General features: G+C 36.0%; 1 protein-coding gene across 3 annotated transcripts in view; it reads left to right on the top strand.

Annotated features, from left to right (window-relative positions):
• Positions 1 to 12,568, top strand: part of SNX14 (sorting nexin 14) — an 84,470-nt gene that overhangs the window by 54,670 nt on the left and 17,232 nt on the right. For all 3 annotated transcript variants that reach the window (XM_054569677.1, XM_054569676.1, XM_054569678.1), the window contains one exon: positions 10,719 to 10,920. In XM_054569677.1, the coding sequence (XP_054425652.1) occupies positions 10,719 to 10,920 (202 nt within the window). The remainder of the gene's footprint in view (positions 1 to 10,718; positions 10,921 to 12,568) is intronic.

Below are 12,568 nucleotides of genomic sequence, written 5' to 3'. Positions count from 1 at the left end.
ATTTTATTGATTATGCTATTACAGTTGTCCTGATTTTCCCCCCTTTTCCACCCTCCAGCTAGCACCCCTACTCTGTCAGGCAGTCCCCCTCCCTTGTTTGTGTCCGTGGGTCATGCATATAAGTTCTTTGGCTACTCCCTTTCCTATATTGTACTTTACATTCTCATGGCTATTCTGTAACAACCTATTTGTATTTCTTAATCCCCCTCACCTCTCACCCATTCTCCCACACACACCCTCCCATCTCTTTATCTTTAACCTTTAGCATTTTAATTATCATGTGTCTTGGGGTGGACCTTTTGTGTCCATCTTGTTTGGGATTCCAGTGCTTCCTGGACTTGCATGTCTGTTTCCTTCAGCAAATTAGGGGAGTATTCTTTCATTAGTTTTTCAAACATTTTTCCAGTTTCTTATTCTTTCTCTTTTCCTTCTGGCACCCTTATGAAGTGAATGTTGGATTGCTTAAAGTTGTCCCACAGGCTGTTTACACTATCTTTGTTTTTTGGATTCTCTTTTCTTCTTCTTGTTCTGATTGGTTGCTTTTTGCTTCCTTATGTCCTAAGTTATTTATTTGATTATCAGCTTCATCTGCTCTACTGTTGCTTCCATGTAAATTGTTCTTTATTTCAATTAGTATATCTTTCATTTTTTGACTGGATCATTTTATGCTGTTAAGATTCTCACTACGTTCCTTGAGAATCCTGATAACCAGTGTTTTGAACTCTGCATCTGAGAGATGGCTTATCTCCATTTCATTTAGCTTTTTTCCTGGAGTTTTGATCTATTCTTTCCTTGGGCCATGTTTCTTTGTCTCCTCCCTATGTTTGTTTCTATGTATTAAGTATAGCTGCTTTGACTCCCTGTCTTGATAGCATAGCCTAATGTAGTAAGTGTCCTGTAGGGTCCATTGACACAGCTGCTGCTATCACCCAAACTGGGTACTTGAGGTGCACCCTTCATGTGGGCTGAGTACACCCTCCTCTTGTAGTTGAGCATTGGCTGCTGTTGGCAAGTCAATGGGAGGGATTTACCCAGGCCAGTTAGCTGCAAGGATTGGCTATGACCACTTACCACCAATATCTACCCTCCATGGATAACATGTGCAAGGGTAGAGTGGTGGCATGCTGACGTGATCTGTAGCTATCCACTGGGTGTGCTGGCCCGTAAGGTTTCCTGGGTGGTGCAGGCTAAGATCAGCCCCAACCTGTGTTTTGCCTGGTGCCACTCTGTCTGAGTTATAAATCACTCAGAGATGGCTGCTACTTTAACTGGGCTTGGAAATTCTCAGGCAAAGCCAAGCTGTGAATCTAGGCTGTTATTTCTAGGTTACTCAGTTGGGCTCACTGAGGCCAGCTATTGCTTGCTTGAGAGGATTTAGGAAGTGGTGAAGCATGAGCCAAGACCATTTTTATAGAATAGCAGCTTGGGTTGGCCCGTAAGTTGAGTGAGGTGGAACCTTGGGATCTCCAAGGTGGGTCAAACAGTGTTAACTTTGACGTAATCTTAGATGCATCACCAGTTTCCTGGCTCAGTGCAGGGGACAGTTTAGAAAAGGGACAATGCCTCTGCTTGCCTTGATGCCAGACACCTCAGCCTTCCCCTGCATGACACTGGTGCCCTTCAAGCTGCCACCCTGTTGCTGGAGACCAGAAGGAGTGAGTCTGAGTGGGTGAGTCCATTTGTGGTTAAGATGAACTGCTTGGGGCTCCAGAAGTTTCTTTCACCAACTCAATCCCTCCTGGTTTTTGCAGCCAGAAGTTGTGGGGACTTACATTCCTGGCACTGGAACCCTAGGCTGGGTGCCTGGTGTGGAGCTGTGCCTCCTCAGTCTTGAGATATTCCTCTCACATTCTTATCCGCCACATGTGGATGGGGACCAGCCTGTTCCGCATCTTCACCCCTCCTACCAGTCTGGATGGATGTGATTTCTTTAATTCTGTAGTTGTTAGACTTACATTCAACTCAATTTCTGTCAGTTCTGAGCAATGGTTGTTCTATATCTTAGTTGTAATTTTGTTGTGGTTATGGGAAGAGCTGAGCCATGTCTGCCTATGCCACCATCTTGACAGGAATTCTCCATTTATTTTTGTTCTATTTTTTCTTTCATATCTCTTATTTTACTCTTACCTTTGATTACCCCATTGTTCCCTTCTTCTTTCTTTTCTTAATTTTGATATTCTTTTTCATTCTTTGTCCCTTTTTCCTCTTTTATATTATTCATATTAGTTCTCTTCCCTTTTTCCTCCCATAATCACTCTCCTGTTCTTTGGTCTTCTTTTATTCTTTTTCTTTTTTTCCCCCTTTCCATAATACTCCATTTCTCTTTCCATTTTATTATTATTTTATCTTTTGTCATTGACATTGCTGTTGTTGTTGGGAGGGGGTTGATTGTTTTGGTTTCATTTTTTTGTGTGTTGTTTTGCTTTGTTCTGTCAGCACCTGTACAACAGTATACAAGATGTGATGGAGGTTGAGCCTCTCAGGCAGGCTGCTGGAGGGGAGATTCTATCAACGAACAGGCCAGCAAAATTTAGGACCCAAATACAACAGGAGAGCCCAAATAAACCACACAGAGAGCACTTCCAGAACATCCAGATCAGGAGATCAAGGGGTCTGTACCTGGGTCCCACAGAACTCCTACTACAGAAGCCTACCCCACAAGACATGAGTCAAAGCAGATCTATCTAATACATAAAAACAAACAAAAAGAGACAGCTAAAATGAGGAAACAAACAAACAACAACCTGCAAGTAAAGGAAAACAAACAACCTCCAAGTGAAAGAAAAGAAAGAATCCTAAGAAAAAGAGCTAAATGAAATTGAGGCAAGAAAATTATCAGACATAGAGTTCAAAGTAATGGTTATAAGGATGCTCAAAAACTTGAGAACTAATCTGCATGAAAAAGGACATAGAAACTATGAATAAGAACCAGTTGGAAATGAAGAATTCTTTGTCCGAAATGAAGAATACATTAGAAGGAATTAAAAGCAGGTTAGACGAAGCAGAGGATTGAATCAGTGATTTGGAAGACAAGGTAGAAAAAAAAACACCCAGTCAGAGCAACAAAATGAAAAAGACTTAAAAAGAATGAGGATAGTCTAAGAGAGCTTTGGGATAACATGAAATGTACAATATTTGCATTACAAGGATACTAGAAGGAGAGGAAATGGAGCAATGGATAGAAAGCCTGGTTGAAGAAATGACAGAAAACTTCCCTAACTTGGTGAGGAAGAGAGTCACACAGGTTCAGGAAGCAGAGAGTCCCAATTGGAACGAACCCAAAGAGGCCCACATCAAGACACATCACAGTTAGAATGGTAACGTTTAAAGACAAAGAGAAAATCTTAAAGGCAGTAAGAGAGGAATGTTAGTTACCTACTGTGGAGCACAATAAGGCTGTCAGCTGATTTCTCAATAGAAACACTTCAGGCCAAAAGGGATTGGCATGAAATATTCAAAATGATGAAATGCGAGAAACTGCGACCAAAACTACTCTATCCAACAAGGCTATCATTTAAAATTGAAGGTGAAATAAAGAGCTTCCCAGACCAAAAAAAAATGCTAGAGGAGTCCATTTCCACCAAACGAGCAATGCAAGAAATGCTGGAAGGACTGCTGTAAGAAGAAATAGCTAGAGGAACACAGGTACAAAGGGAAAAAGATGGGAATGAATAAGTACCTATCAATAATAACCTTTAATGTAAATGGATTAAATGCTTTAATAAAAAGACATAGGGCAGCTGAATGGATAATAAAACATGAACTGCATATATGCTGTCTACAAGAGACCCACCTCAGAACTAAAGATTTACACAGGTTGAAAGTGAAAGGATGGAAAAAATATTTCATGCAAATGGAAGTAAAAGGAAAGTGGGATAACATTACTTCTGTCTCACAAAATGGACTTCAAAACAAAGACCATAACGAACAAAGGGGTCAGTCCAAGGAAAGAATATAACCCTTGTAAACATATATGGACCCAATATAGAGGCACCTATAAATATATATTTAAAAAAATCTTGGAGGACTTTAAGAAAAAGATCGACAGCAATACAGTCATTATAGGTCATTTTAACACCTCACTGTCAACAATGAACAGATCATTCAAACAAAAATCAACAAGAATATAGTGGCATTAAATGACATATTAGATCAAGTAGATTTAATTGATATATACAGAACTTTTCATCCCTAAGAAGCAGAATATACATTATTCTCAATTGCACATGGAACATTCTCAAAGATAGACAACATGGTGGGATACAGAGTAAGCCTTAATAAATTCAGGAAAATTGAAGTCATATCAAGAAGCATTTTCTCAGATCACAATAGCTTGAAACTAGAAATCAACCTTGAGGAAAAAACTAAAAAATATTGAAATACGTGGAGGCTAAATAACATGTTATTAAGTAAAAAGTGGGTTAACAGTGAGATCAAAGAAGAAATCAAAAGTATCCAGAAACAAATGAAAATGAACGCACAGTAATCCAAAACTTACGGAACACAGTGAAAGCAGTCCTGAGAGGGAAATTCACATTACATGCCTACCTAAAGAAGGTAGTTACATCTCAAATAAACATCTAAACTTGCACCCAAAAGAACTAGAAAAACAACAACAAAGTGAGTAGAAGGAAGGAAATAATCAAGATCAGATCAGAAATAAATGACATAGACACCCAAAAAAAGTGGAAAAGATCAATAAACCAGGAGCTGGTTCTTTGTAAAGATAAACAAAATTGACAAACTTTTAACAAGACTCATCAAAAAACAAAACAAAAAAAAAACGTAGTGGGGAGAGGACCCAAGTAAATAAAATCAGAAATGAAAGAGAAGTAATAACTGACACCACAGAAATACAAAGGATTGTAAGAAATTACTATTAACAACTATATGCCAAGAAATTGGACAATCTGGGTGAAATGGATAAATTTCTCGAAACATACAATCTTCCAAAACTGAATCTGAAATAAGCAGAGAACCTGAATAAATCAATAACAACTAGTGAAATGGAAGTGGTAATCAAAAAAACTCCTGATACACGGAAACCCTGGACCAGATGGCTTCAAGGGGAAATTATACCAGTCATTCAGAGCAGAACTAACAATTATCCTGCTCAAACTATTCCAAAAAATTCAAAAGGAGGGAAGACTTGTAAGCTCTTTCTTTGAGGCCAGCATTATCTTATTCCAAAACCAGGCAAAACACAACAAAGAAAAAAAAATTAACAGGCCAGTACTCTGATGAAGATAGATGCTAAAATCCTTAGCAAAATATTAGCAAATGAGATTCATAATATAAGAAAAATATCATACACCATAATCAAGTGGGATGTAGTCCAGGGATGCCAGGATGGTACAATATTTGCAAATCAATTAATGTGATATATCACATAAGCAAAATGAAAGACAAAAATCACATGATCATATCGATATATGCAGAAAAGCATTTGATAAAATCCAGGATCCATTTTTGATAAAAACACTCACCAAAGTGGGAATAGAGGGAGCATACCTAAACATAATAAAGACCATATACAAAAAACCTACTGCCAACATCATACCCAATGGGCAAAAACTAAAAGCATTTTCTTTAAGGTCAGGAACAAGACATGGGAGTCTGCTTTCACCGCTCTTATTCAGTGTAGTATTGACAGTCCTATCCACAGTGATCAGACAAGAAGAAAAAAAAAAAGACACTAAAATTGGAAAAGAGGAAGTAAAACTCATTATTTGCAGACAACATGACATTGTACACAGAAAACCCTATAGGCTCCACCAAATAATCATTCAGCCTAATAAATGAATCTGGCAGAGTAGCTGCATACAAAGTCAATATTCAGAAATCAGTGGCATTTTATGCACCAATAATTAACCATAAGAAAGAGAAACTAAGAAAACAATCCCATTTACTGTTGCAACAACAACAAAAGTACCTATGAGTAAATATATCCTAGGAGGTAAAAGACTTGTACTCGGAGAACTATAGGAAAATAAAGATAGAAATTGAGGAAGATACAAGTAAGTGGAAGCGTATACCATGTTCATGGATTGGAAGAATTAACATCATTAAAATGTTCATAGTACTCAAAGCAATCTATAGATTCAGCACAATTCCTATTAAGATACCAATGGCATATTTCTCAAATCTAGAACAAATATTCCAAAAATGTACATAGAACCAAAAAAGACCCCAAATAGCCACAGCAATCTTGAGGAAGAAGAACAAAGTTTGAGGGATCACAGTACCCAATATCAAACTATACTACAAGGCCACTGTAATCAAAACAGTCTGATACTGGCAGAAGAACAGACATATAGATCAACGGAACAGAATAGAGAGCCCAGAAATAAATCCATGTCTCTATGGTCAATTAATATTTGACAAAGAAGGCAAGAGCATACAATGGATTAAAGACAGTCTCTTCAATAAATGATGTTCAGAGAACTGGACAGGTGTGCAAAAAAAAGGAAACGAGACCACAATCTTACAAATACACCATAATAAACTGAAAATGAATAAAAGACTTAAATATCAGTTATGATACTATAAAAACCGTAGAGGAAAATATAGGCATTAAAATGTCAGATACCTCACATGACAATATTTTTGCTGATATATATCATAGGGCAAGGGAAATAAAAGAAAATTAAGCAAATGGGACTACTGGGAATTAAAAGACTTCTGCATAGCTAAAGAAATCATCTTCAAAATGAAAAGGGGACCAGCTCTATGGGATAACATAATTTGCCAACAATATATCAAACGAGGGTTTAATATCTAAAATATATAAAGGCTTGACACCAGGAAGACAATCGAATTACAAATTGGGCAAAGGACTTGAACAGGCACTTCTCCAAGGAGGACATACACAGGGCCCAGAGACATATGAAAAAATGATTAGCATTACTAGCCACCAGAGAGATGCAATTTAAAACCACAATGATATACTGCCTCACACTTGCCAAAATGGCAGTCATCAATAAATCAACAAAAAACAAGTGCTGGCAAGGATGTGGAGAAAAGGGATTTCTAATGCACTGTCGGTGGGAATGCAGACTGGTGCAGCAACTGTGGAAAACAGTATGGAATTTTCCTGAAAAAACTAAAAATGGAACTGCTTTTTAACCCAGCAATTCCACTGCTGGGAATATACCCTAAGAATCCCAAAACACCAATTCAAAAGAATTTATGCACCCCCATGTTTTAGCAGTATGATATACAATAGCCAAGATTTGGAAACAGACTAAGTGTTCATCAGTGATGAGTGGATTAAAAAAACTGGTACATTTACACAGTGGAATACTATGCAACAGAAAAAAGAAGGAATTCCTACCTTTTGTGACAGCATGGTTGGGATTGGCAATATTATGCTAGATGAAGTAAACTAGTCAGTGAAAGACAAATGCCGTATGATCTCATTTATAAGAGGAACCTAATGAAGAAAATAAAACTAATGAGCAAAATAGAACTAGAAGCATAGAAGCATGGAATAGACTGACAGCTGTAAGAGGGGATGGGTGCAGTGGGAACTGAATGAAAGAACGTGAGGGGATTAGTCAAAGAACACATATGAAGGACCCATGGATATGTACAATGGTGCGGGGACTATGGAAGTGGGGAGCAGGTTGGGTGGAGGGGCCAAAGGAGAAAAAAGTGGGACAACTGTAATAAACAATAAACAATAAAATATTTTTTAAAAAGGCATAGAGTTTGCCTGTAAGGAATCTACTAACCTGGGTGTAAAAGGGAGGGGTAGTAGTGATTGAATCTGTAATAATTAACAAACAGATGGGGGACAGAAAAGTAAATAAACCCATTTGACCTCTTTACACTGTCCTTTTGACCTCTTTATCAGTGCACAGATGAGTTGTTTAGGAGAGTCATTGCTTCTTTATAATTTAAGTGGAAGAAAATCTTTTTCTTTTTTTTATTTTTTAGATAATTCAGATATAGCATTTTTTCCTCTTTAAGCCCTGTTTCTCCTTAAATAGAATAAAGACAGTAGACGAGAGGAAGGAGTCCTTTTTCAATATAATGTTTATGTTTTTTCATTTTAAGCATATTATGAGGTCTGTCTAGAAGGTAGCCAGCCACGTAATATGAAAAATAGAGACATTAATTGAAGGAGATAACAAGATACAAGAAACATTGTACATAACACAATGATGCCTCAGCCCCCTTCCAAGTAAGTACCTTGGGACCTCACACAGTTCTCCCAGTGGCCATCAGCTGCCCCGTCATCAGTTGCCCTATCATCAGCTGCCCCATCATATTTTTCTGAATCTCATCAACAGTCTGAAATATCTTTCCTTTCAAAGGTGATTTTAGTTTTGGGATAAGGCAGGAGTCTCAGGGCACCGAATCTGGGCTGTACAGGCTGAGTCACGTGGATGATTTGTTGTTTTGCTAAAAACTGCTCAAGATGTGATGCATGAGTGGGCGCGTTGTGATGAAACTGCCAGTCACGAGTTGCCCATACCTGCAGCCTTCTGAATCATCTGAAGTTTTTCCCTGGAGGAATGTTCAAACTTAACACAAAATTTGATACAGCTTCATCGCTCTGCTCAGTCATTTTGAATGGGATGGCCACACGCTGTCATGCTCTCTCAATGGTGTCTATTGCTCCCACTGACTAGTACAGTGAAGTTGTCATTGTTCACTGATTGTTCATGCATGTGAATTCACTCCCCTTGGCTGCCCCCTTACATCTATGTCATGCAAGCTGTTCTCTTTATATTAACGATGGCTGGACTTTTTCTGGACAGACTTCATTGTGTAGTCTCATTTTTTAAAAATAATATAGAAAAGTTGAAAAAAAATAAGTACCCATAAGCCTACCACCCAGTAACCACTTCTATTAATATTTAGGTGGTTTTCTTTTTATAAAAATATCTATTCCTTTCTCCGTGCATTGATGAGGCTACGTTATATATGTAGTCCCACTGTCTCCCCAGTTAATAGAACAAAAGCATTTACCTATGTTACTGTGAACTTCTCAAAACATAATTTTTGTGGGGGAAGATGTACTTTTTATGTTTTGTTCTTCTTGATTACTTGAAATACAAGCTGTATTTTTGCTTCAGGAGTAGAGAGGTATCTTTAAAAAACAGGGAGTCCTCTTTGGTAGTGGTACAAGAAGGAAATTCTTGATTGGAACCAGAGACAGTAATAATTGGAAGTAGGAGAAGAGGGCAAAGTAATCCCTAATATTTGAAAAGAAAGTGGTGGATGGAGTGTTGACCCAGACCAAGATGGTGTCACTTAGAATTTAGAGGGCACTATGCTAATTCTAAGCTGTGGGACCTCATGGAATCTTTTTTGTCTTGTTTAGGAATTTTAGGGAAAAGGAAAATTGTCACTAATGATCTTATAAGGGATTATGGAAAGCCATTTTAAGACTAGAAGGAAAAAGAGGGATAATTGCTAAGGGACTGTGTCGACAGGAAAAGAATTCATTTAGAAGGTAGGATGCTAGAATTCTGGAAAGAAATTTACCTCCACTACTTGTTTGCTCTTGAGTGATACAACCTTGTGACTCGTTGCCTTAAAAAGTTTATCTGTAGTATTTTGCCCCCTTGAACATGAGTCAGAGATGTCTAGGTGACCAGGTATTGTTACAATGTGCCAATTGAGAAGCTCTCTTTCAATTTAATGAGATAGAGACAGTTTTTTCCTTCTTTCTCTTTGTATATTTCTAGAAAATGTTTATTTTTTAAATAATAATTGTTTTTCAAGTACTATTTTTAAAAATGTTTTTTAAAAATTTTATTTTATTAATATTTTAGAAGCCAGGACATTAAAAACAACCTTAATTTATAAAGATGTGTCCCTTTCAGACCTCTTTTCTAATTTTATATTATTTAATGCTGCAGTAAATACTTGTGCCTTTTTCCCAGTTAAAAAATTTTATTTGGAATAAATACTTTTATTAGAATGAATTCCCAGAAATGGAATTATTTGGTTGAAACTGTTTTATGCCTCTTTATAAATACACAATGTCAAAATGCTTTCTAGAAGAGTTGTGCCAGTATGTCCAGTAACCGGCAGGACAGGATGGGGCAAAAGTAGGTTACAGCTGTGAGTTTGTGAAACAGAGTTTATTGTTGTATTATTATTTATTAGTTATTATTTATTTGTATTACTGTAATATATGTATGTTATATATCATGCATACAAAATATATATTTTGTTATATATAATATATATTTTTGGGTGGGGCAAAAGTAGGTTTACAGTTGTGAGTACACAAAAATTCATTGTATTATTTTTTTATTAATTTATTATTTTCCATGCCAGCAGCTGTTCTGCCTACCCTTTTACATAACAGATCCAGTTTATCTGTGCAATCTCCCTCAATGGCGTTAACATTTATAAAATTTTATATCCCTAAATGAAAAATAATCAGTATATTTTTTCTTTTTATTAAGTTAAATATTTTTTACGTATTTTTAAAAATACCTTTTTTCAGTGATCTGAAGTATCTATTTCCTATTTTCTATTGAATTTTCACATATAGGTGATGTAACAAAACCCAGAGTGTTTTGTTGGTAACTTATTTTTACTTTTAATCTTTATATATTCAGTAGAAAATTTGATATCACCTAATTTCAGAAGTATTTAAAAATTATAGAATTTATATGGACATACTATTTTATAGTTCTAAGTCAGGCCTGAAGGTCTTGGAAATATTTCATTTTCCTTGGCAATTTATTTTCCAGATTGAAGAAGGTATTGTTGTAATGGAAGATGATTCTCCAATGGAAGCTGTGAGCACACCTAATACTCCCCGAAACCTTGCTGCGTGGAAGATTAGCATTCCATACGTAGACTTTTTTGAAGATCCCTCCTCTGAAAGGAAGGAGAAAAAGGAAAGAATACCTGTGTTTTGTATTGATGTTGAAAGGAATGATAGAAGAGCAGGTAGGAAGCTTTATGAGTACCTTTCTTAAAAGATTCAGGTTAGTCTCTATCAGGAATGATAAACATTTTGCCATTTATAACTATTGGGTATGACTGCATATCCAAAAGATAATTGTGCAGAACAAAAAAATTAAATGAAAGTTTAGGATTTTCTAGGTTATCTCTGTTACTAGTTAATTAATTAATTTGTTCAAAACAATACTTATTCAGTAGATGCCTGCAATTCCAAGACACCTAACAATCCAACAACGCATTTCACACAATTTTCTTTTAATGGTTTTGCTCCCATTATCATTAGCCATTATACTTAATTGACTATTATTTATGCCTATAACACTATATGTGATATTATACCTCATTAATGACAGCATTTTTATTAAGACAGCATTTCTTCTCTGTTGTCAGCAAATTAGAATTGATAAAAATATGGTCAAACACAACTTCACAAGTTTTCTTCATGTGTTGCTTATTTTTTCTTTTCGTCATTTTAGGTGTGTACTGAAATAATGACGGGGGTAAACAGGATTCATAGCGAGTTACCATGCTAGGCTTTGTCATGTGCCTAGTACTTAAAATCTGCCTCTTGTCTCTCAGAAAATTATTTAAAACTTCCTATTCAGTTCTAATTTGCAATCAATATAAATATGTGAACATGTAGTAACTTTTATTTCCTTTTAAAAGACTTATGTATGCTATACTTTTAAATATTTTGGGAATACAGTTGTGTTTTTTTGCCTTTTCGATAGCTATTCTTTGTTCTTTGTTTTTAGAAACTTTGACTTAATAATTAACCATAAAATCACTACCAAGAAAATCTTAAAACTTGTGTTCTAAGGATAATATTTGTCAGCAGTGATCAATATATAATATGTGCTCTTAGGAAGTCATGGCCTATGAGGGGAAAAGAGTGTATCAGTTAAATACTACATTAATTTTACATGTGTAGTAAAGTAGCAATTTCAGGATTTTCAAAACCAAAACTAAACATAATATAGATCTTTTAAGACCAGTGAAGACAAAAATAGAATTTGCTTTATGAATTTGCTTTATGGCTTGTGACCATAGCAGATTGGTTTTTCTCTGAATACAGGTGTTGTTTTTGTGTTGTGGTTTTAGTTGACTTGATCCATTGCATTTCCAAATCAATGGTAGAATGACAGGAGATGCTAATAATAGCAGTTAACATTTTGGGGGTGCTTACTCTGTGCTTTGCACTGTACAGAAGTGTGTTAGGGGGGTTATTTTATGTAATAGGTACAATTATTTTTATTTTAAGCAAACTAAGGCACAGTGAGGTTATTTGTTAAAGTTTACATACAGATTTACAGTTGTGAGTATGCAAAACACAGTTTATTCTTGTATTATTATTTATTAATTATTGTATTTTCCATACGAACAATTGTAAACCTACTTTTCCCCATCCTATAGTTAGTAAATATGGGGGAACTGGAATTGGAATAGGCGGGCTGACCTGACACATTCTTTAAACCATTAGTTCTTTTTTTCTTCTTTTTGAATTTGTTGGGGTGACACTAGTTAACACAATTATACTGGTTTCAGGTATAAACCGTTAGTTTTTGCTATCCAGTATGGTAGCCACTGTCCACATGTGGAAATTAAAATTACATTATATTAAAATTTCAATTTT

The sequence above is a fragment of the Pteronotus mesoamericanus genome, unplaced genomic scaffold (assembly GCF_021234165.1).
Source record: "Pteronotus mesoamericanus isolate MK-2021 breed Mesoamerican mustached bat unplaced genomic scaffold, CSHL_Meso_final contig_20, whole genome shotgun sequence".
NCBI classification, from domain to species: Eukaryota; Metazoa; Chordata; class Mammalia; order Chiroptera; family Mormoopidae; genus Pteronotus; species Pteronotus mesoamericanus.
This window is presented reverse-complemented; position numbering and strand designations above follow the sequence as displayed.